The following is a 25,403-nucleotide window of genomic DNA, read 5'->3' on the forward strand; positions in this document are numbered from 1 at the left end:
GGGAAAGTCCTTTGAGAGGCTTTGATAACCTTTGGCCTTCCGACATCTTGCCTAGTGTGAGTTGATGCTTGGCAGATGCGGGAGAGGCTACCTGCTCAGTGTAAGTTGTCGGCTTTGTCCATGCAACCTCGCTGAGACATTCTTCTTGCTAAATAAATGTTGAAAAAAATGAATTTAGGATGCCTTTGAACTGTGTTCTCTAATGTGGGTCAGAGATCTATCGTATGCATATTCTGAAAGCCTTTTCATCTGCAATTGCGGAGTTAAGATTCCCCTGGTACACTTTTAATTTCATCTACTTCTCTTGCAGTTATTTATTTAATATTCCTACATTAATGTCTTCTCAAACATGGAAGTGAAGAGTTCAGAGATGAAAAAAGGGAAACTTTTCTTCTCCCTCTGTCTTTTCTCCCTAATGACGACACTTTAAAGACGGTGGGCTGACCGACAGTGGAGGGAGGGAGCACTGGATGGAGAGCAGGGAGAGTGAGGAGGAGAAGTGAGGCTGCGCTCACTGCAGCACTCTCCTTCCCTCTCAGCTCCCAGTCAACCTCTGTGTGTGTGCTTTGAAAGAGAATAGGATACAGCCGTATAAAAGCCGCGGCTGCTCACCGGGGCCTTTGTGTAAAATAACATTTCTACTGAAAGCCAATTACTGGTAACATTATTTTGGTTGCTTCCATTATTAAAAGTACCTCTCTCTCTCTCTCTGTTGCCCCCCCATCATTCCTCTACCTCACCCCCACCCCCATCCCCTGCATCGCTCTCTTACAGACGGAGAATTATTCCATTGACTCCAGTTATGTGAACAGCAGAGCCCACCTCATTAAAAGGTATGTCTTGATTAGGAATTGTTAGGCAGCACCTCGTTACCATTGTTATCTGTAATTCTTTTATCTAACGAGTGCAAGCTACCGTTGCAGCTGTATGTGTTCCCATGTGCTTTTCATTCAGTGTAAATGCAATGGGAGGATAAGATTTGGGGGGTAAACAGCATTACACCATAATACATTTAGTAGACACTTGTTGAAAAGAGCCACAAACTCATACTCGCAAGATTATCAGATTACAGAGAGCAGGAGAATCTGCAAGCAATGATTTTCATATTTAGAGATAACTTTGTTACATTCCCATAATTCAGTTCATTAGTAACACATGAGGCTCATGTATTTATTGATCATGTTATATTCAAGAGATTGCATTGCTGTTTCCCCAAGACAACAGATTTATGAACAGTCCATAATAATGTTCTTCTTTTTTTTTTTTTTTTCTTCCTCGGTTAAAGAATAGTTTTCATTTTGCATTGTGATCCAGCCCACCTGAACCAAGATATTAGATAAGTTTGGAGGAATGCAGGGTTGAAGGTTGTGTTGCAGGTCGTATACTTCTTGCTTGCAGCCACAGAGGTTTTGGTTACCAGGCTCTCTTCGAATACAATCCCCCCCCTCTTTCACTGCAGCTATGGAACAGTCCAGGTTCTCTTTGTTTGAGGCCATCCCAGCCTTTTGAAAACCCATTATGGCAATTTCCCCCCCAAAAGATTCCCTGCATTAATGTAAACAAAGAGTATTCAAGTGTGGGCCTCTGCAGCACACTACAAAGAAATCCCCCCAGGAGCCAGCGAGCCTATGGTCTGGGACAGGTGCAATTACAGTGATAACATCAGAGAGCCAACATTACCTCTACTGCAGTCCTCTCCTTCCAAGGCTGGAGTATGTGAGGCTTGGGCTGGGGAATGCAGCTACCTTGTACTGTCCTTCACTTCCTCTGCCTTTTTTTTTTTTTCCCCCACACTTTTGTTCTGTTCTCTTTTGGACTCTTTCCTAAACTCTCCCCTCACATGTACTACTTCATTTATATATTTTTTCCCTCAAGAACACATGTTCATATATTCACCCCTATTTAGTGTTGTTTGTAAAGTAGAATTTGTTCCAGTGGGATGGAAATCAAATGAAGGGAAATCATGCTGTTACTGTGCAGCTGTTGATTGTGCCCCCCACTCCACCCTCTTTATTGACTGTGAGCCCCAAACAAGACAGATGCTCAGTTTGTATGCCTCCAACGTTTCCCACATCAGTCTTCCTTCCAGGAATTCCTGATTACTGCAGTATTTGTTTGATTGTAGTGAGTGAGTGCCTCCTGTTTGTTCAGTGCGATGTCCTTGAAGTCAGTGCATCCATCTAAAATGTCCCTGTCTGAAACACCCTGTAGCTGCCATGTTATCTGTAAAGGTAAAAAATGTTCACGGCATCCAAAAGTGCTCTCAACAGATTTAAACCTTTGTCTTATTTCGTGGTTACTGACAACAAAAAAAATGGCACAAGTATACTTTTTAACAAACATATTTCTTTTGAAGTTGTGTGATTGGATCGTGTAGAAAGGGTAAAGCTTCGAAGAGAGGACATTTAAAGAGACTGAGAGAAAGACAGACAGCTCGTCACAAAGCGTCAGAGGCAACAGGACGAAGGAGAGCGTGTGAGCAAAGGTGATGTGACAGTTAATCAACATTTCCCTCTCCTCCCTCCTGGCCCCTATGTAGCACATCGACATTCAAGGACCTAGAGGGGAACAGTCTGAAGGACAGCGGCCATGAGGAGAGCGACCAGACCGACAGTGAACATGATGTCCAGAGAGGACACTATGTTGACACGGCTGTCAATGATGTGCTGAACATGACTGTCCCACCAAATGTTTGCCAGCTGCCAGACCAGGGTAAGAAAATCTGTGCTTGTGTGTGACTGCGCTACGTGTGTTTAAAGGATTGCAACATCCTTCGGGGTCTGTTTCGCCAGTTTCCAAGATAAGAGCAGTGCGTGCGCTCCAGTCTGTTTTTATATATCCGAACGTGTTTTAAGGTGCATTATGCCTATTGCAGGCCTCAGAAGTGTGAGTATGAATAACAACACAGTTTTATGTCTTTGATGTCCTGTTAGAGCAGCTAATGTGAGGGATCTCTGACAGCTAAGGATACCCTTTGATACAGGCTTAGGCAACATTATTGACTGATAGTAGCCATGTCTGCTCTTGAAGCCAGGCTGACTTCAGATGTGCTTGAATGGCAGCAATTAGGCTCACAAAGGTAGAAGGTGGAAATCTACATATCTCCACATGCCCTCATCCATTATTCAGAGGGATCATTTAGCAGGGAATTAATGTTGATGTTTCATTTCTGACTCACCGTTTAAAAAGACATCCACTTGGTTGGCAGAAATCAGTGTCAGGGTCATGTTCACTCTTAACTACTGCCAGTCAGACTGAGGAAGAGAGTGGGTCAGCAAGAGGGAGAGAGCGAGAGAGAGACAAAGCAGAAAAGCAGGATAAAGCTGTCTGGAGCAGTCCAGGATGTTACTATATACACCTGAGGGTATTTACTGAACTCAAAGGAAACACCACATGCACAGGTGCAACAGCTCAGCAGAGCACAAGAGTGCAATTGTGTGTATATGTGTCCGTGTATTTAAGTGTGTGTGTGTGTGTGTGTGAAAATTGCGGACGTTTCTGGATGACTCACATTAGCAGTTTTATTCTGAGAGAGGAGGGAAGACTGCACATTATATTTTAAAAGCACACTCTTGAGGACAGTGCTTCGCAGATCGCTCACTTGCTGTATCTGAACTTTACATTTGTACTGTGCTCCAATTTAAGAAGTCGTGCCAAATTTAGTTTTTTCTTCCCTCCCGACATAATTTTTGGTTCCTTTTTACTAACACTGCCCGAGTGAGGCTGTCTACTCCCTGACTACTTTCTTCCTGCTCAGTTCACACAGAGGAGAACTTTTAATGAGCAAGAGATAACAGAAAGGAGCCCTACTTTATGAAAATGCACAAAAGAATGCTGATTATACAATATATTTAATTTCATTATTTATCTATTTATTTTTATCAGTGGACCGTGAAGTGTGTGGGTGTGGGGAGAGAAGCTGTACTAGGTTTTTCCTTGTCTAGTCGCTGCAATGTCTAACTGACCAGATGCTTCAGTTGGAGTCATTTTGCTGTTGATGTTGTTTGAACAGGGAATAACAATATTACACAACCAGTGCTTTAATGGAGAATGGCTCTGGATTCATGAAGAGCAGCTTCTACCTTCATAACTGACTAAGCTGAGAACTGTGGATATATTTATATATCTATATGGATATATGTTTATATATCCATATCTATATATCTATATAGATTTATAGATATATAGATATATAGATAGGGGTCAGGCAGGATGGTGACCGGTAGAATCCACTTGGACTGTTTCCTAAGTGGCACCAGACAGTAATGAACAATGAAAAGTGAATTTGCTGACTATTGGTTGCCAGCTGTAATTACTTCACAACCCGCAAAAATCCCTCTGCCTCTACAAAATGCATGCTGACAGGTCTTCTAGTGGTGGGATCTCATTATTGGAGACAATTAGAAATGATGTACATGAAGAATATTACAAGTGGGGAGAGCTCTCTCCGGCAGTCCTTTTTTCATTAACACCACCAATGATTGTATCTGTTTCAGCAAAATGGATGCATGCCTCCTGAATGTGCAATGCCGCTCCACATCGCTGGTAAACAGAGCGAGAGGCTGTTTCTCAGTGCTGTCCATTGTTTTGACCAGAACGAACGGATGATAACAAAGTATCTGTTTGGGATTCAAATTAGATAGTTTATTATTGGATTTCTTTCCTTTTATTTTCAGCTACACATTCACTTTTGGTCAGCTATTCTACCCACTAACAACTCAACAAGGTAGCTTCACTGCAGTCTTTACTCTTGTTGTTCACTCTCTGGTGGTCACCAGAGAGTGATGAGAGTTCATAATTATTAAATGAATTGGACAAAGAACCTGAGACGTGCAGAAATTTAATGAAAGAGCAAATGAAATCGTCCCTCTATTACCATCTCAATGATGTACTTGCATAGTTAAAAGAAATGGCGGGCTCACTGACATGGGTAGATTCAGCATTGAGCAACAATCAAATCTCCTGTTGTGTGAGAATTTTACATACTCATACCTCAGGAGAACAGCAGTTTCCCCATTTCCCTTCTTCATTTCGTTTCGTTTTGTTGGAAGTGACTTTAGTACAGTGGCAGATATAGAGGAGTTCAATACGAGAAAGACAGCAGTTATAGTCATGCGGTGATTCCGATTTACTTTGAGCTCATCTGTCTTAATTGCCAAAAAATGGACCCTATCTGTTAGTCGTGAGTGAAAAGAGAGCACCTTTGGAAAACAAATGCATGTTCACCAAACACCCCGCTGCTAAGATGTCTTCTGGGAGGAACTCCGTTGTACGGTGTGCCTCCCCTGCCAGCTAAGGCAGAAAACAAGTTGAGCGACTGCAATTGCCAAAGGACAACAGCACACACAAGCCGAGGATAGAAGCCTGTTTTTGTGTGTGTGTGTGTGTGTTATTATTGTTCTGCTTTCTTGTGTTGATAAGTACTGAGAACAAAAGGAAGCTGGAAAGGGGAAGGAAGAAGGATTAAACTCTCAGGCTTTTTACAGTGCAAATGTTTACCATTCCCAGTGCCATATAAAGGTGTTATTTGCCTGGGAGACAAACTGTTACCTTTTGCACAAAGACCTTGCATCCACACCATCTTGTGGGCTTTCGCGTCAGAATCTATTTGTGTGACAAGTTTCAACTGTTAACTAACCCACTGAGGTGGCACAGTAGGCATCTGTTTTCCTCCTTTGTCAGTTGAGGAGCTTGATATTTGGCTTTTGTCCATCACATTTAATCTTTCTTTCTTTTTTTTTTCCTCAACTGATGAAGTTTCAGAAACACTATTCATTATTTCTGCACCAGACACTACCAAGGTAACTTTCAGCAAAGTGCTTGTGAATAGATTTTAGACTTAGAAAGACTTAAAAATCTAAGCGAATGCCTCTTTGTTGAATCCTTGCCAAGAATCTGAAGAGCCGTGTATACGCCTGACCTGAAATATTCTCACCCAGTGGATTAGGTTTGGGAAGTGTCTGAAGAACAAATTACGTTAAATCTCTTAAAATCTGTAAAGGAAGGGCTATCTTAAACATGTAATGACTCCCTCGTATCTGCCTTTAGAATAAAAACGGATGATATCGCTATAACTATAAACTGAGAAGAAAAGCTATATAAAATTCCTCTTTATCTCTATAGGCATGTCTGTGAAGTTAGAGGGGATTTGGTTGAAATATGTGACATGCTAGCTTTGGCTCTGTAGAACCATTAGTGTCGAGGGAGACGCAAGAGAACAGACTCAGTGGGGGCTGGTGACAAAGAGAGCTAAATCTTTTTTTTTTTTTTTTTTTTTTTTCCCCCCCGACTTTGATTGTCATAGCTCATACTTTAATTCCTCGTGGATATGGATGAGCCATGGTTTTTAAGGATTAAGATTCATGTATTGTTAAATCGCTCGAGTTATCTCTGTGGGAGAGAAATGGAGAGCATGTTGCTGTTTTACAGTGGCCGATATATGGGTTTAGAGGTTTGTGGTCTTGGTTTTGAAATTACTTCTAGGTCAATGCGTGAGGTTTCTTTGGAGAAAAAAAAAAATCCCTGCTCTTAGCTTATTAAACTTGAAGGGATCCAAGACTGCTCAATTAGCTAGAGCAGAGAACAGGCCTCTTTTATTTCTGACATATTCCTTGGTCTCCACCTCTGGAGAATATCTCTCATCTATCTGTTAGCTCCCTATGGGTGTGTGCCTGAAGCTGAAGCCCAGGAATGAAAGCCCCCTCCGTGGGCTGCAGATTTCTCCATATTCCCTTCTTCCATCAGCAGATCCACAGGGTTTCGATGTTCCTAATTGATTTCGGCTCCCCCAACCTTTTCTCTCTCTCCCTTTCCCTCTCTCTCCATATGTCTTTCTCGTCTCTTTGCATCCACTGACTGCAAACATCTCCCAACTTTGTGCCAGTCAAGCAGTTCCCTTCCCCTGTTGAATTAAAGAAAGAGTAAAGGCACCTCACATGTTTCTCCTGCTAACTTGCCCTAAATTCAACATGGGAACATTTCTAGTTTTCAGTTCTCTGATCTACTAACAAAAATGCTGACAGGTGTCAGAATCAGGAAGGCAACAGGAACAGTGCTATGCTGACAACACAAGAGGGGGAGAGGGAAAATGTGTGTGCGTGTGTTTGCGTGTGAGGGAGACAGAGATGGAGAGATGAGATGAGAGTGTAGTAAACACTTCTTAGTGAGGGGAAATAAAAAGAGGAAACATCTCTATAACGGGTAGGAGTGCTACTTTCCTATCTCCAATTCCACTGGAACTGTGACTGTGCCAGAGGATTTGACTCATTCCCAAAAAGCATTTGATTAATTTAAGCCTAAAAACTCTTCTTGTGATTTGGACTGGCAACAACATGTGTTGTGGTATGATATTTTATGATTAGATTAACATATAAACTCTATACAGGGACCATCCATTTTGATTTGGATTTGCCTAATCTAATGTGGAACCTGTGGTGGAGGTAAAATGGCTGACAGTGACAAAGAGCTCGGTGCAATACCAGCGTTAAGAAGGATAGAGTGCACACACAGTGCATGCTCAAGCACACCAGAGGATCCTTCCTAGCAGGTGTAGCAAAGTCTGCAATGAACAATAAGAGAGTAGAAGCTTGAGGAACACTAAGAGAGTAAAATGCCTATTCCAAGCGATGTCCATCTGGGCTCATCTTTTTTATTGTGCCTACATTGCTGAATGGAATTGTGGGACTCAGTGAGGTCCTTTTGAAATTACACCGAATATAATAAAACGGAATTGACCATTATTGACTTTGTTCCTGCTAAGCACAAAAGCCCCCCATCACTTCAAAGCAAGATGCGATTTTCTTTTTTTTTTTTTATTCCTGTGTAAAGCTACTCTGCTGAAGCTACATTACTTTTGTCTGCTCTCAACTGTTACGGCTTGTTCTGTGGCCCTTTGGTAGATTTTTTACTTTTATTTATCTTTACTTTTTGCAATACCTCCATAAGTAAACCAACAAAAGTCATGCACAGCCCCAACCCTCTAGTTTTTAAGTTAATTCCAAGAGGGAATAAGTTCAGAGATGCAAAGAAGGACTTAAAAGAAACTTGACGTTGTTTTGATTCTCTGTTAACTTTAGTATTGCCTCCAGCAGCTCCTCCACAACTGCACACAATTTAGCTCAAACACAAACAAAAACACATACAAAAGGTCTTCATGTGCAGCTCAGACTGAAAATATATAGTAATGTTACAATACTATAAAGGCATCTCCTGAATCCTCGTTCTGCCAATGCTCTCCTGAATATACCCAGAGTATTTAATCAGCTCAAGAGGGGACTGCTTATCTCTTTGCACTTGTCATGGATAGCGTATTGAACATATCAGAGAGAGAAATGGGAATAGTTCATTATTTTCTAGGGCTCACAATGAGCCTGATGTATCTCATTGCAGGCCCTCCACTGACAGCTCATTTTCTAGACAATCCTGGCATTCAGTTCAGGGGCAAGAGGGAGAGAGCGAGAGAAAGAGGGAAAGAAACATGGAAACGGAGAGAAAATAGGACTTCGGATCTACATTGCTTATTCATGACGCTGTGGCATGCTAGGTGTGTTAATAATCTCTGCAGAAACCAAGTGAATCACAGTTGTTTGGAGAACGTCTCGCCAAGCTGGGCCCCATTCGACAACAGAAGGGAAAACAGGGGGATCAGGGTGATCCCAGACAGAGGGAGGAAGATTAAGAGCAGGTAATATGCTGAAGTTGATGGGGGCTGAGTGTGTATTAAACACAGAGGTGAGACGAGTGAGTACCTGAATTTAAAATCTGTCTAAAAATGTGTACACAGTATATTGAGTATGCATGGGACTTGTAAGTGTGCGTCCTCAAAGGTTAATCGGAGAATGGAGAATGGAAAAGTGTCACCATGACTGCATCTTTATTTTGTACAAGGTTTTTGTACCTGCAGTTTAATGTGGACTTGCTGCCGTGGACTATAATTTGAAGATAATTTAAATTTGCAGAGGTTTTTAAACTACATGCAATGTAAATTTAATCTAAGCCTCCACTGCCAGGGTTTTCTTTATTTGTATCCTTCACAGCCACAAACAGTGAAAGTTCAGAGGGTGTTGTGTGCAGCTGTATCTTGAGAGCCAAAGGGACACGGAGCCAATGCAAATTATTCCTGATATTTCCGCAGGCTTAACCTAGCTAAATGTTTACCAGGTACTTATGTCCAAACTCGCTACAAATGCAACAGTCCTGCAAGATAAGATTAATATGTTTATGTGAAAATGTATCAATGTTCCTTGTCACATTACATTGATGTATGACAAAATGATGATATCTCCCAAACATATGTGTTGCTGTAGATTAACTGTCAGGTTACAGAATTGGCTCCTGACATTTGTTTTAAGGGAAATCAGGGAGTATAGCTACTATATCAATAAGCTCCAGATCTGCTGAAAAAAAGATTTTTCCGACATCGTGTCCCTGACTGATTAGCCATTGTTGTCTGAAGTGTTAGGAATGTAACATTAAAGGTGGTCACCAGAACCATTCTACCCCGAGGACAGAAAAGAAAGGTTTGGACAACATTAGTCTATAAAAGGAAACTTGATGCAGTCTGGTCTAAGAAGGTAATACCTATAGACTGATACTATGTGGAGTAAACAACCTGATGAGGACATACTCTACACAAAGACTAACTCAATGGAGCCTCGGTGTGTGGCTGGAAGTGGGCAGAATAGTCACTGTGACTGCCAAAGCAAGGCTTGTATTACAGGGATCCCTGGATATCAGACACCAGGCGGCCTGTGCTCCCTCCAGGCAGGGCAGAATCTGGCAGCTGGCCCATAGCCCAGATAGCTATAATCAGCTCCATTACCTGTAGCGGCGAGTCCCATTTAGGAGCCCTCATAGTGGAACTATGGCTATACTGCAGGGATTAAGGACGCTGTGAAATTTAGAAATAGCATGCAGTTTCACACGTTATTGCTGCACCTGCTTCAAGCACAGACATTGTACACAAATGATATTGGTAGATACTTGCAACGCGAACGTGTAGTGAATGGGGAGAGATATTCTGGGCATTATGTGTCTTGGCGTGAGGCATTTGTTTTATCTCTTTCCTCTGTGAAAGGAAGGATTAAGAGTATACTCTGCTCTGTTTAAGGAGAAAATCAGCTGTCTTCTGACAAGTATATTGTAGCCTGCAGTTTTCTGTCCAAAATACAAAGAGACATTTATCACCATAGCTGGGGTGAGGAGGTGGGGGGGGTGCAACAATGTACATTTATTTTTTTTAACCCCTATTACTTCCTCAATGTTAGGGAAAATGTAACTCCATTCTCTTCAATCCATTTGAGATTTCCCATGTTCTATTTTTCTTTCATTTCAGTGTGTCCCCCAATGCCTTTGTCATATCCATCCTGGTTTTTATCTCAGCTCTCATCACCTTGTTTCTTCTGACAACATTATAACTCAGATGGAATATGTAGCAGAAATATGTTAAGTTATGTCATCCTCCTCAGTTGTGGCAACAAAAGGTTACTACCTCAGGCATGCTGCTATAATATTTCCATATTCTCCTCTCCTCATGTATATTCAGTGAGAATGATTTAATCTGTCACATTTTATAGCCGCTGAAATGCAGAATTCCTCTCGCAGAGGTCCCGTTAAAACTGTGAAGCACTGCATGGCAGACTGTGCTCTCTGGATTTGAGCTCAGCACAAGTTAAACAGAGGTTAAAGAGAAGTCATCCAAACCACCTCTGTCATTGCTATCTTTTATTCAATTAGTGTCGTTGTTCTTCGCTGTCCCCTAAATGACCTTGCAACGATGAGCCCACTATGCTGTAATTCAACATTTTCAGAAGCGTGCGGTAGGTTGTGGTTGCTAATGACCCACATTACAAACTATTGAGAGAGATGGGAGAGCGAGGCACAGTAGCTGAGGAGAGACCTGCTGAGGTGTGTGCGAACCCAGGGTGGCTCCCCTGACCTTTCCTTGGCCAACAGTCTCCACTCGCTCCACTTGCATGCATTTTTGTCTTTCAACACCACTTTATATTCAAGCACGCCTCAGTCGGCTCTGTGTGCTTCTTGTTGAATGAATTAACATTCACATAAGAAATTCAGATGAAGAAAACACTGCTGCTGAACTTAACAGGGTCATCTTAGTTGAATGACGATCAACATACTTTAGTTTACTAACTAATCCTTTTGAATGACTGTGGTGTGCATTCTGGTTTTTATTAACGTTTCGACTCTTTTCATATGTGAGAAAGGTCAAGAGCTGAGCTGGATGCAGAATGGTGTTCCTATCTTGTGGCCGTGGCAGATAAACAAATAAAAAAAAATCATCGACATTAAAAATGTTCTTCCCAAACGCCTTCTGTTTGTCTATGGTACTGGTAATAAGACAGGTAATAATTCTGCCACACATCTTTCAGGGCATTAATCACATCTGTACATTATGTACAATCAGGTCATTGTTTACTCTGTAAATACTTCAATACCTATTACATTACTCTGCTTATTTCCAGAAATGGTTTGAAAAATAATTCAAATACATTCCAGGAGTTTTTGTTTTTGTTGTTATCAGACAGACTGAGAGGCAAAACGCACCCATGTCTTGCCAAATGCCACTTCCCAAACCCCATTGTCCCCCACCTCTTTAAAATTGAGGAAAAAGATAATGGGAGAGGTCGGTTGTAAAGTTTAATGACAGACAGGAAAGTCTCAGAATGGCTCTTTTTAATGATCTGCCTGTACTCATGCAATTCTTGTTAAAGCCGGGGCCAGGATGCATGGGGGCCTGAGCACAGGGAGGGAGTCATGGTCAGACACTGCAACCCCCTCCCCCACACACATCTGTACGATCTGCAGCGGGGGGGGGGAGTCAGGCCCCTTTGTCTGTTCTCTAGCACATCCACGAAACCCTGTGCTCCTTCTGCATTCAGCTCACATTAGCATCAGAAAGCAAATAAAGCAAGCAATCGGGCTGTGACCTCTTATAGCCATAGTAATGCTAAGCACCCTACCCCCACTTTCTCCTGCTCCCCCCTCCCCTCCTCTAGCTCCTCTGCTGCATTCAACATAAGGTTAACTAGCTTGAATTTGCAACTGAATGTCAAGCCCAGGCTTTGGCTTTACCACAGGTCAGGTTTTTCCTCAGCTGCCTCCAGAGAAACAGAACTCAAGGAGCGAAGGAATTGAATCTTTGACACCTGTCACTTCCACTCTGCTGCACCTTGCTCCCCCGCCACACATAAGGACTTTTCATGTCACAGCTCAGCGTGTTATCATGAGTGGGCACAAGGCCTGAGAAATCCAATTACTACCACTGTGTCATTCCCTCACCGTCATCCTTATGTATGCTATAGTCATGTTCCTAAAATCAGAGAAGATGTGGCTATTGGTTCCTTCTCTTTTCTTCAGCGCAGGCTTCCACCTCCATTTCAGGTTGTGTGTCTTAGCTGCAGCTCTTCTCATGGACTGCCTCGCTGTTGACAGTCCTTTGTATGGTGTAGCACAGGCCTGTGGGTGGCTAATGCTATGGACTATTGGTTCTGACTGCCTGATATTTAAGAGTTATCATGGTGAAGACCTCACTGCAGTTAATAATGGAGGATCTGGGAGAAAGTCTCCGCGATGCCAACCAGAATGCCCTTTTGTGGCAGAGACGCGGTGTTACAAAGGCCTCTCTGGAGCTCTTTTCTATGCCCAGCAGGTGTAACTTTAATGCATCTCCACACAGCGAGGGCTTCACTGTGTTTTCCTTATTTCTTTTGTGTGCTGGTCATCACTGAGTGACACTGTCAATCTGGTCCAGTTAGAAATAGGGTGGATGCCTTTTCAAACCAAGATCAGTGTCACAAGGTGACCCACCCACTTATACTGTATATGTTGCTGCACGCTGAGCTGAACCTGCCCATCACGCTACACACTACCGCTCTCCCCATGTTACAGTGTCCTACTTCCAGAGATTGTTAAAAGTGTTAGGAAGAGGGACAAGTGAAATAAAGAAACTGGAAAAAGTAAAAAAAGGGAAAAGAGTCAGAGCCATGCTGGTGCTTCTACGACAAGATGAAATAGAATATAAAACGCGTAGTCCTGGCTGACACAAAGTGAACATGACTGAATGCGAAGCCACATTATATTAATTATGTAAGGCTAGTCTTTTGAGGCAAAACACAAGCTTGTAGTGAGAGAGGAAACCCTAAGATATTGGTATGCTGCCCAGTGCACTGTCCCCGGTTGTTTGGAACTCGACACATTTACTGGCTCTGAAGTATTGTGTTTACATAATACATTGTTCAAATTTATTAAATCATAAATCTATCCCCCCACACTTGATCAGTTGTGTGACTGAATGTAGGGATGAAATTGTGGATTTACAAATAGACATATTGGCATTGGGGAAACATCTTTAATTTGTCATGGACGTCTTTTTTATTAATGAAAAGCTCAATGCCACACAAAGCATTATTTTCCCCTCATCAAGTGATGATGTGCAGTTTGTGTTTTTCTTCCTTCACACTCTGGGATTATCTGTTGATTGGATTAGTTGCTGATAAGATCTATAAATTCAGTGTTGGAATATGTATTTGTCTGTTTCCTCACAGTGAGACGATTAACCTCACAAATTCAGCTGACACAATCACCGTCTTTTCCTCACACTTCAGTGTGAATGTCCACAGTGATGACAGCCCCAACTCCTGTCCTGTTGACGGCACAGCCTTCATTTACCCTCCCAACCCCATTCACACATGTAATTTAAGAGTCTTTTTCCGTCCCCCTTGCTTCTCCCAGACTCGAGGGTTTAGGCGCAAATTAGCTTGCTAGCTCGGTCAAGCTTAAACACAGAAATACTGCATTTGTTCCAGTGTATTTAAAGATGTCCTCTGCCGATGCGTTGTGGAGGAAACGAGCCAAGCAGACGGGCAGTCTGGCTGGCTCGGATGGCAAGTGGGCAGATCTGCAACTGGGACACCAGCAGCCTGCTGTGCTGAGTTTTGGGAGTATATTGTACGGTTGGTATGGGCCTGGAGCACCAGAACACAGGTTAATTTCAAGGCCATCATTAGAGGGGGCAATTTGGAGGCTGAGCATTGACAAGGGTGGCATTTGCTCTGTCATTACAGTGAAGTACATCTCACCACAGTATTACACAACACTTGAACCACTAACATGAAAGTAAGTTGCTGGTGTTGTGCCAAATTTCATTTCATTTAATTGATATATGTTCATTTGTTTAATCTTCTGCACTGATTGCATTCCTAAGCTCATTGCTTGACTATTTGGCATTCATTTTCTCTATTTATTAAATGCAGTATTTGTATCTCAGGTCCAGTTCTTTCGGATTGTGAAGGAATAATAAATACCGCTGCAATAGTAATAAAATAGAAAAATGCCTTTGGACACTGTTTGTCGTATAATAAATTAAATGTCAATCATCTATTACCTTTTAAACCCAATCTGAAGAAAGAAGGTCAAGAACTCATTTTAGGCTTGCATTATAAACATTGAAATTGCTACAATCAGCGAGCACCAAAACAGATGTCTTTTAAAAACAGAGCCACACAAATCAGATCACACTTCCTCTGCCATTTGCTTCAGGACACATTTCAGTGATTCCTCCCTCAAGGATGTTTCCTGACCATTTCCCATTTTAACTGAAAATGCGTCAAATTATGGGAGAAAGATGATCAAAATCAGGAAGATCAAGTGGCAGTTTAATTTTGACTTTAACTGCAGTTTTTTTAATCCTCTACTTTCCATATTTTAAAATAATTATCCCTCTAAACTACTTCCAACACAAAGATGAATTTTCCTGTGATAAAATTCATCACTGAATTACATCCCTGATTAGTTTTTCTTGGAAATCTTATATATGGCTATGAAATGATCTAATTTACTACCTCAAAGTTATTAAGCTGATTTCTTATTCCAATGACAGTGATATGTTTGGCATTATTATCCTGCAGTGGAGAAGAGCACCGACATTACAAATCATTTTACAATTTGCAGTTATTTTCTGTATGAACATAAACTCAAACCTTTAATCGAAATATACTTAATAAGCTTCTTATCATAATGCATTAACAAGGAAAATTGTGATTTATTTTTCACATTGAGTTACTCATTGCTTTTACTTTTACATTACTTTTGACTGGATGACAAAAAAAAAAAAATTAATCTGAATCCATCAGTTATTTGGATATTTTCATCCTGTCTGGCTGCATGGCCGCATCCTAAAAACCTGCAAAACAACATTTTAAAAGAGATGAGCCCATCACCTTCTTACTAGATTGGCACAGACATTTTGCAGGAACCAATCTAAGTCTGTGCAAAAATATGGAAGAAACAGTAAAACCTCAGTATAATCTGTTCTACTCCGTGATAAATATCAGTATTTCAGGGTTCAGTGCAGACTGCACAAAGGAAGAATGTCGTCCACTCTGCCACGGCTCTGCATGTTTCTGGATCGGCAGTATGGATGAACAGTTGGACACTGTTTAGGCCAACATGATACCAGCCTGGAGCCTGTCTGGTATTTTCGTGGAAACATTTGGACATTCATTGTTCTGGTACTGTTGCTTATCTTGGGAACCTCACAGCAATGTCTTTTTCTTTGTGTTCATTCAAGTTCAGCCATATGCAGCCAGGCTTAAGTCTCTCTGCCTGTGTACCTGGGTTAAATCCAGTTCAGACTGCCAGTAGAGAGAGTTAAACAGTCACTTGCTCATGTCATGTATGAAAATCAGGGCATGAATTATGGCATTGGCTGGTCTAAAAAACCGGATTTCACCACTGTAATTCCTGCCCCTCCAGGCATGGTGCACATTATGATCTGACTCAAGGGTAATGCTCCTACAGCCTTAAGAACACTTCCTGACACACACCAACCTGTAGGAGCCTGTGACGGTGGAAGACGGGAATAATAGCAGGAGAGAATCCTCTCAGCAAAGTAGTATTTGTTGCCAGGGCATTGATAGCCGCCCACCCACGTATGTCATCATGATAACCAGCTCGCATTGTTTCCACTACATCAAGCAGTCCATTGCCTAGTGGTCCTGCTTTTGAACAGAGTAGTGCTCTGTGATGACATAGTGATTTATAAAAGTGTAACGATTGCTTTTTTTCCCCCTGCTGCTGTTTCACAGCTGTTAAACAGATGCTGTTTGTACCAATTTAGCAGCTAGTGCATTGTTTGTCAACACCGGTTTGGAAATTCATTCTTTATGTCGGGACCTGCTTTAAAATGCACAGGCTGGGCTGGATGGGCCAGCAGTGTGGGAGGGAAAAGAGACAGGGGAAAATGAACATTTGCAGGATTTGGTAAGAACTGTCGTTAGCATTTCAAACAATTATTGGCGAATGCTTATGAAGAGCAGTGCCCGTAAGAGCGCCTTTGAATGAAGTCAGCTTGCCATACTGCATTGGTTTTTGGGAGGAAATGGACAGGCCAAGTAGAAGTGACAAGCTGTCAGACACTCTCAGCGGTGCTGTACAGATTTAACAGTGAATTTGTTCTTGATGAATTGACTGTTACTAATGTACAGAAATACAACCAGGGCCACACGAACCTCTTCACCAGCCATATGACGGTGCTAACAAGGCTGCCCAGTGAGTCTAATTTCCTCAACAATTAATGTTTGACTGGGAGAGTAAAAACGTTTCTGGTCAGATAGGCAGAAATGAGAGCCAGAGTTTTTGGGTTGAAGGATTTATTTAATTACCCCGCGAAACGTGAGGCGGCAGTGCAGATGAGATGAAAGAGGAGGACAGAAGGAGGAGAAGAATAAAGGATGAGCTTGTGTGGGGAGCTGCGAGGGATGAATCTGGGGGTGTCGGCAGGGAAAGCTTGATGTGACTCAACCAGATGCTGTGGGGAGAAGGAGAGGGCTCGGCGCTGTGTAGAGAATGATGGCTTGCATGGTGCAGTAAGGGTGCCCCTCTACTGTTTGTAAAAACAAGACCATCACACTCCATCTTGCCGCTCCCGCAGGAGCCAGGCCTCCAGGCTGATTTATGGCCCTCAGACTGAATTGGCTGGCTGGGATGACAGCAGCGCTTGGACTCTCCCTGGTGAGTGGTGTTGGAGGCAGCTTGGCTAGACCTCAGTCTCAGCTGGCCGTAGAACTGTCCTCTGCTGTAGTTAGGGCAGACTAGATGTTAAGCCTCATCCCAGCCTTAGGATCAGGCAGAGCGAAGCCTGTTAGGGCCCAAGCATGCTTTGGAGTCCGAGCATCAACCGACCGCAGTCAGCACATGTTCTATAGTCGCTAAATTCTCCTGAATTATCCTCCCCTGTGATGCTTCCATCAGCTTCTGCATCACAGGCTCCATCAAGACTCTGTAGTAGCAATTTAGATTTAATCAATCTTTGCCATGTGACTGCCAGGATGGAAAATTAATATCGAGAGCAATTAGAAAACAGCCATCTCACTTTCAGAGATACACTGGAATACCAAGATGGGAACAGAACGATGGGCGGCATTTTAGCAGCGGCTTGTGCAAAACATTCAGACAAGGCGAGGAGTGTTCGGTCCCAGGCTGTCCTCAGAAAGGGTCAGCAGGGTTGTAGCCACATTCATTTAACTTTCTGTAGATTCAATTCTTTTGGATTTTATGGCTCTCACACAGAAATGAAAAGAGACACAGTGACAGAGTTACTATTGGACTTTTTTCAATCACTAGAGCTGAATAATTGTCTTCTCAGACTATGGACAGGCTATATTTGATAGTTTTCACAGCATTTTGACAGCATGTAATACGAGAGACACTGAGGGAAATGAAACAGGACTGGTGAAGTCTATGAAGCCCACAATTAAAGTGTATTCTAAGTTTAAATAATTTATAACCATTGCTTGGCCACATCACAGTAAAAATCTGTAGTAGTCTGAGGATGTCTGTTTTACTACAGTGTGACAAGCAGAATCAGGACATTTATTGTTACTACTACAGAGAAATGTCAGCATACAGAGGAACTACAAAAAAAAAAAAGTTTAAGCCAAAAGTGGCAGACGGTCTTTGTAAAATGATTTATCATGCCATGCTGTTGTTCCAAATTCCTCTTAGGGTTCATCATGCTGTAAAACCAAAGTGACTGAATTGAGTCATACATAAAGTCCCCATAGCCTCCTGGCTCCAGTTAAACAAGGAAACACGGAAAGAGGATTTTGTCATTTGAATCTAGGTTCACATTGACTCTGGCCCTCCAATCTGGCCTCCTGCTTCTTGTGACTGCTTACACTCATTTTCTAGGATTACATCATTGTTTTCATCCTTGAGGCCGTGTGCGCTACTTTTGGAGGGTGAAGCGTCTGTGTTCTCCGGGCCAGGCTCCATGTGTTAGCCAAACAGGAAGCGAAATAGCTTGCGAAAGCTCAGGGAGTTTTTGGGGGAGTTGCCTCCCTCAGTGAACACATCCCTTCCCCTTTTGTGTCAGGGGATTTTAGTCTTCTGCTGATTCTTCTTTTCTTTCCCACATTAGCAGCAAACAAATAGCCCCTCCAGCTGTATGGCATGAAGGGATTATTATATGCTTTACGCAAGGGGTAAACTGAACAATGAGCTTGTCAGGCTGTGGGATCCCCATGCTGAAATGGAAGATCCGTACACTGTAACTTAACAAGTTAAGAAGCCTCCATCTGATTGAGAGGAGCATGTAGGATTGAATCGGCTGCTGGCAGGCTGCAGATGTGAGATGAGATGGCAGGGAACGTGTGGGTTTTCTCCCCACGCTGATGCAAAGTGATGCTATTCCAGGTAACTACAAACAGAAAAACACAGCCAACACTGTCAGGTGGATTTGGTTTTTGGATTTGAATTGGCAGCATTTATTATTTTCCGATGACACACACATCAGCACATAAATATTCACCGGGCTTCCAGTATTTGGACCTGAGTTCACTATTCAAGTGCAGCATGTGTGACTTGATAGTAGTGTTGTGATACTTGATGCCTGCTTTTTTTTCTCGTTGTTGTTTAGGCTGTCCCTATCCTAAATGTGGAGGACACGGACAGCCTCATCTCCCGATGGAGCTCTCTCAGTAATTAATAGGTATTAAAGCATAGCCAGGAAATGTTCCCAGTGACATCCTGCACTGTATCGCACTGTAAGTCTGTTCCTGGAACTGATTGGCAAGAGTATTTTCCTGATGACTTTGAATGCACATTCATAGCAGGAGATGCATTCATGTCTTTTATTCTGTGGTTGCTGATTTCCAAACTCATGAATTCAGGGTTCAGTGACATAAAAGACATGAATTAATCTCTTCGCATTACAATCTACTGGGTTGTTTTTTTTTTTTTCTGTTTTTTTTTTTTCTTTTTTTTGCAATAGGAGGAGATTGTGTTTTGTTGGAGGTTGATGGCCTGTCAAGTTTTTTTTAATTCAAATTCTGTCTCCTTCATTTGTTGTGGGTCCTTTAGAGCAACATCTGCGTTTTATGAAGCTCTGAGCAGAGGCAGGATGTGTGAGTGTTAATGGTACTTGGCTTTCACAACAATGTCATTTACAACCCCGGGTGCTTTCCCATAGACCCCTAAAGGAAAGGAGAGAAAACGGCATTCACTGCATATGCATGCAATGCTAAGCAGAGAGCACACAACTTGTCTATATTTCTTTGTGCCTCGAGGTTTTTCATGCTTTAGAAAGCGCCTCAGGCTACAGAAAAAAAAAAAACTGAAGTATTTAGAGGAAATTGCATTCATTACCAAGATGCTTATAAATCTTTAATCAGTGGAGAAAAAGATTTACTTTGTCAAACATGTCAAGGATGATTTTTCTGGGAGATTTCAGGTTACTAAATATAAAGCTGAGGTTGAGCACTTTGCATTTTAGTGAAAGTTTGAAATTTAGGTTACAATTTCTACATGCATGTTACGTGCTTCTAAGCGTGTACATTTATTACACAGGTTTTACATTGCTAGCAAATATAAATATGATCTTTTCAAATAGGCTTAAAGCATCTTTACTGTAGCAATCTATCAAAAAAAGTCATCAGGAAGGAAAAAAATAACACGGGATTTGAAAGGGCTTTGAAAATACCATAACTGGTGTGGGGGTATTCTTTTTTTTTATTTTTTTATTGTTGTTCTTCTTGTTCTTCTTGTTTTTAATTCATCACACCCCGTCATGTTCCTGCTACCTGGTAAACACTTTCTGTTGTGATTGCATTTGTACTATCTGATTGGCTCCCTTCTGTCTCAACAGAACCGCCAGCTTCATGCCGTTTGTCTCCTCAGTTGCTGCCAGTGCAGTTCTGGGGACCAAACAGCATTCATGCAAATCAACATACATAAAAGAGCGCAACTCATGGAAAATATATTCAGTTAATTCAGTCTTGCCTTTCAGCCTCTGCAGTCCGGATAATAGTATGTAATGATTTTTTGTGACATTAATATTTTCACCCTAATTTGTGCGACTCGTCGACTAGTGCGATGGCGTGAGTGTCGCACATTTGAGCTGCTGATAACAATGATGTCCCTTGTGAGGAGGAAAGTGTGTGTGAAGGAGCATTTAGTGGAGAGGATGCCGTGTCGATGTGTAAGTGTGTGTCTGCGTCTGTGCATTCATACTGACATGATGAAACGGGGATATTTCTGTTTTCTCTGTCTCACTGTAAAGCATTCATGTGCACAATAGTCACTCATCATATGTAGTCTTGGTGCTGGTGTTTATGTTTTCTGCCTGGAAGAAAAATTAGCCTGACAGAAGTCCACTTCCCTTATTCGGGCTCAGACAGACCGTGATAGCCTTTACTCATTCATTCAGTCATTTAGTTACCAAGTTATCTGTCAGTCTCATCAGATTATACTTTATGAGAAGCAGCTCTGGCATAGCTGGCCCTGAAAAGCCTGTCTCCAATCTTTAAATATTGATCCCGGGGGCCCAAGCAGAGGTGCCTCTCATGAGTGCAGGCAAGAGGGAGAGAAAAACAGATCATTAGTGATTTTAATTAGGTGATCTGTCAAGCTGCGATTGCCAGATGTAAACGTATGCATTTGGGTCGATCGCAATCCCTCTCACAATCCTCTCTTGTCACCTTGGGCGTGTGGAACGGAGGAGGGCTCGTGCTAGAAATGAAACAAGTATTAAGGAGCTCAGAGATGTGTCACTGCAGATCTGTGTGGCAAGTTCTCTCTCAAGATTGGAGCTGGAACTCAGCGGCACCGTGGTAAAGGGACATTTTTGGAAATTAATTGTTATTGTTTCATAGGCTGAGTAATTTTGTAAGGTTGTTTTAGTAATCTTGTTGATATTAACCTAAAGCAGGAAAACAAAAATTACAGCAGAAGAGAGCCTGACACTCCCCCCACCCCTTTTTTTTTTTTTGACGATGCAAAAACTTTGTTGAACGTCGTCCCCCTCGAACACAACAACGTATGAAAGAGTGCAGTTATACAGACTCAGACAAATCTTTTTTTCACTCCAGCGTTAAACGTCATTACATATTTATAACTCGGCGCCAGATGACAGAGACAGAAAGAGAGAGAGAGAGAAGAACCAGGCAACAACACCACAACTCGTCTGGCATTCCTCTCTGAGATATCTGATTGCACTGTTTAAACCTGGTTTTCGTCTCGTGTTGCTGCAGAATACCCAATTATACAAGAGCTGTAAATGGACTTTTGATTTAACAATACATCATTTAATTGGTGTATTAGAAGTGCCCCAAACATCCAGCTCTAGTTATCAGCGAATGGCGGCAATGCAACTGACAGCGAACTGTTCACCAGTGTTGGGTTGTTTGATTAAAGCAAAATGCAGCAATTGTATTTTTTTTTGTTTTATTTAATGACGGATTGGGCATACCAAAATCAAATAATGGCCACGTGGGGGAATGAGCATTATGAGATCGATATGCAAATGAGTGTAAAATTTCAAAATCCAGCTGCTTTTACAGACAAAGCTAACAATCATGTTTTCTCTTTGTCCTCATCAGACCCCAGCGAAGGCTTTCATTGCCAGGATGAGTGTCGCATCCTAGGCCACTCCGACCGCTGCTGGATGCCACGTGTCCCAATCCCAGCGCGTGCCAAGTCACCAGAGCACAACCGCAATGTCATCGCTTTGTCCATCGAGGCCACCACAGTGGATGTGCCCCACTATGAGGATGGCACCACCAAGAGGACTTTTGCCACGTTCGGCAAGGATGGGCCTGAGGACGTGGAGCGGGGCGAGATAAAGGGAAAGCGGACTCAGGAGTCTCAGGTGTGTAGCCCCAAGGCCAATGGAGGGACTGTTCGCGAAGCTGGCAACGGTCGTGAGGCAGCCAGCCCCATCACTTCCCCCGTGCACCTGAAGAGCCCGATGTCCAAGCCGTCATCTGCCTACAACACACTGAAATGTCGCGACGCGGAGCGAATTGCCAACCACAGCCTGCTGCGGCAGCCAGAGGGGAAGGACAGTGAGCCGGCAGTCAGGGAGATCAACACGCTTCTCCACGACGGCCGAGATAAAGAATCCCCCAGCAGCAAGCGCCTGAAGGACATTGTGCTTTAGCGAGCTTCTCTACGAACACACGCCAACATGTATACACACATACAGTGTAAACTCACATATATATACCCCGCAATAGCTGTGTGTACACAGAAGAACGCCTGGCTGTGGAATTAGAGAGACACACCCATCTGCAGTATATAATATTCAAGAACCAGCTTGAGCTAATGCTGATGAACTGTAGTATGCTGCAGCTAGTTGTGTGCTCAAGCCGAGGTAGTGGATGTGGCTTTGTTGTAGTCGCAGTACTTTTTCCTTGTTTGCTTTTTGTTTCACTTGTTATCAGTCTGCAACTTGTGGCCAGGCAGGTTACTGTCGACTGCATGAACACGGCCGGCGGAGCTCTCCAGCCCTCGCCGCCAAAGCAGGACACGACCTGTTTGGACAACTGAGGTGCCAGTTCATACGTACAGTTATGCCTTTTGAACTGATTTTATACAACAAACTGATATTGGCCTTCTTTGGTTTTTGCAGTTTGTTCTAGCTGCCAAAATCGCTCTTTGTTCCTTTGTATAGTGAGCTCCGTCAGTGTGATAAACAACCACAGTCGCACACAGGATTCAGCTAAAAATATCCTCAATTTACTTCAACTGATTTCAGTGCATTCAGGAGAGGGGAAGGGAGGCCGTTCAGTCTCATTTTCTCCTCTCTCCGACTAATAAGAGAAACTCTCTGTGAATCCCTGAGGACATCCTAGTGTCATCAGACTGTGAGGTCTTTACAGTATTTATATTTTATCACGGATGGAGCTAAATGAACTCTCACTATCTGCCCGCCCGCTCTGAACACTGGAAGAGAGCAAGACAGATACTTGTGTTCAAATTGAGTTGTATGGGAATTAAAAAAAAAAAAAAAAGACTTACTGCTTTTGAAATCTCCTGTGCCCAACTTTGATTGTAGCCAGTGGAGCACAAATTAGAACTTTGTGCTCTGGTCTTGTACTTTTTTGACTTTTGACTATGGGGCTAGGATAGAAGGGATCGTCACTCATGTCTTGCTATGTGAAACTCTGTATAGGGTTTACTATTATCATTTTTAATAACCTGTTGTTATGTGACAATCCCTTTAATGTTTTGTTTCAAGAGAAAAAAACAAATAAACATTGGTGTTCAACTGAAGCTACAGTAGCGTTTGTTACACAAACACAAAAATAAAAAAAACATATATGCCAAAATATATTTTATAAATAATTTAAAATGTATGAGAATATTTAATGCTGTGTAGTTATTTTATGAGTAAGTAATACTTGAAATTAACTTGCTTTTGTTCATTTGTCTTTTGCTTTTATATTGAACCTGATTTGAACCTGTTTTTTTTTTTTATTTTCAAAATTAACTTGGATTATTTTTTTTTCTTTACTGTGTGACCCCTGGCAACTGTTGACTTGCAGTCTACCTTGTTGTAAAGAGTTTCTTATTGGTCAGTTCTTGTGCCATCAAGTTTCTGTGTGGGCTACTATAAAATGTAAAAAAGACAAAAAAAAAAAAAAACCCAAAACAAACAAACAAACAAACAAAAAAAAAGACAAAAAAAAAAAAAAGCAATTTCAGCACCAACATTAGTGTGTCAGTTCAATGAGCTTAGAGTGAGATAGCAAAAGAAACCAAAAAAGATGCAAACAAAACCTTAAAGATTGCAGGGTGTTGCTTAATCTTAGGAACGAAGGAGGAGAAAGAACGGTTTCCAGTTCTCTTTATGTTGGTTACAGGGTTCCACCTATTATATCTGCCTAACGAGTCACTTTCCCATTGGGCCCAATCAAGTTTAAACAAGACTTTTTCAGCTTCAACTGAGGGCACTCGGATGTGCATAATAGCTTTGCTCAGCACTCCCGTCACCCTTTACCATCTGTGTTCACTTGATCTCAGAGATAAGGTTGAGACCAGAGTGGTGTAAACAGGGCTCTCTCCTCCTACGAGCGCCACACAACAGACTGGGTGGAATTGTGTTTGAATGAACGAAGGTCTTGGAAGAACCGTGTTGCACATCAGCAATGTGGTTTCATGTTGCTTTGCAGTAAACTATGTACAATGTGGAAAAATGTGAATGAAAATGGACAAATTACATACAACAAACTAGATCTTGTAGCTGAATGTTTTGCTGGTCCCACCCATGGCTTCTGGCAACATGAAAATCGGAATAATCACTGAATGTATACAGCAGCTTATAATTAAACTATTAAATGTTCTCTGTTTTGTTTCCTTGTCTTTACTCAGCTCGGTTTTAAAGTGGTAGTGAGATGTTTTATTGTCTCCATTCATTTTGTTGTTTCACTTAATGATTCTTCTGTTTTTCATAAGAGGATAAAACCAATTTTGGAGAAGTGACTAAGCTACAGACTTCCCAGAACACTGCCCGACAGGCATGAGAGACCCAGCTCGCCTGGAGACACTGCGGTAGAGGACAGATGACTTATACCACATTGGTAAAGTAGTTGATGCTGAAATTATCACAACATTTGAGTCAATAGGCATTTTACACTCCTGAATAGTTCCCACAGTGATGTCGCATCCCAGTGTGAAGCATCTGTGCATGTGCAGCATGACATGTACACAAACCTGGATGCTAGAAGATGTTTTGCCTATTTTGAATAAGGAGCAGGATTTCAGTGCAGGAACCACCCATTGTAAAAATCATCAAACATCATCGACACGAAGGCACCCCCCTCACACACACACGCACACACACGCTAACTTCACCTTGATTATGTTACCACTGGCTCTTATCACATTACGTTTTATTCGTGTTATTTTAGCATCGGCTCAGGCATTAACAGCTTTTGCACACATGATGCTGTGTTTGCGTTTCCACACTGTGGAACAGAACACATTCATGCTAACAATATTTTCTTTCATCCAGACACTGTAAAGGCCACACTGCCGGCGGTCACTGATGCGCAGTGCTCCAGAGCCACATGTGCCAGCCAACAATCGGTAAAGTCTGCTATTTAGCT

General features: G+C 42.2%; 1 protein-coding gene across 4 annotated transcripts in view; it reads left to right on the forward strand.

Moving 5' to 3' along the window:
- The window catches only part of pcdh19 (protocadherin 19), a 51,260-nt gene extending 27,270 nt beyond the window's left edge, over positions 1-23,990 (forward strand). For all 4 annotated transcript variants that reach the window (XM_029512240.1, XM_029512241.1, XM_029512238.1 and 1 more), the window contains exons 3-5: positions 775-833; positions 2,540-2,712; positions 21,894-23,990. In XM_029512240.1, coding sequence (XP_029368100.1) covers positions 775-833; positions 2,540-2,712; positions 21,894-22,453 — 792 coding nt within the window. In that variant the 3' untranslated portion in view covers positions 22,454-23,990. The remainder of the gene's footprint in view (positions 1-774; positions 834-2,539; positions 2,713-21,893) is intronic.
- Positions 23,991-25,403: the final 1,413 nt, after the last annotated feature.

The sequence above is a fragment of the Echeneis naucrates genome, chromosome 10, assembly GCF_900963305.1.
Source record: "Echeneis naucrates chromosome 10, fEcheNa1.1, whole genome shotgun sequence".
NCBI lineage: Eukaryota > Metazoa > Chordata > Actinopteri > Carangiformes > Echeneidae > Echeneis > Echeneis naucrates.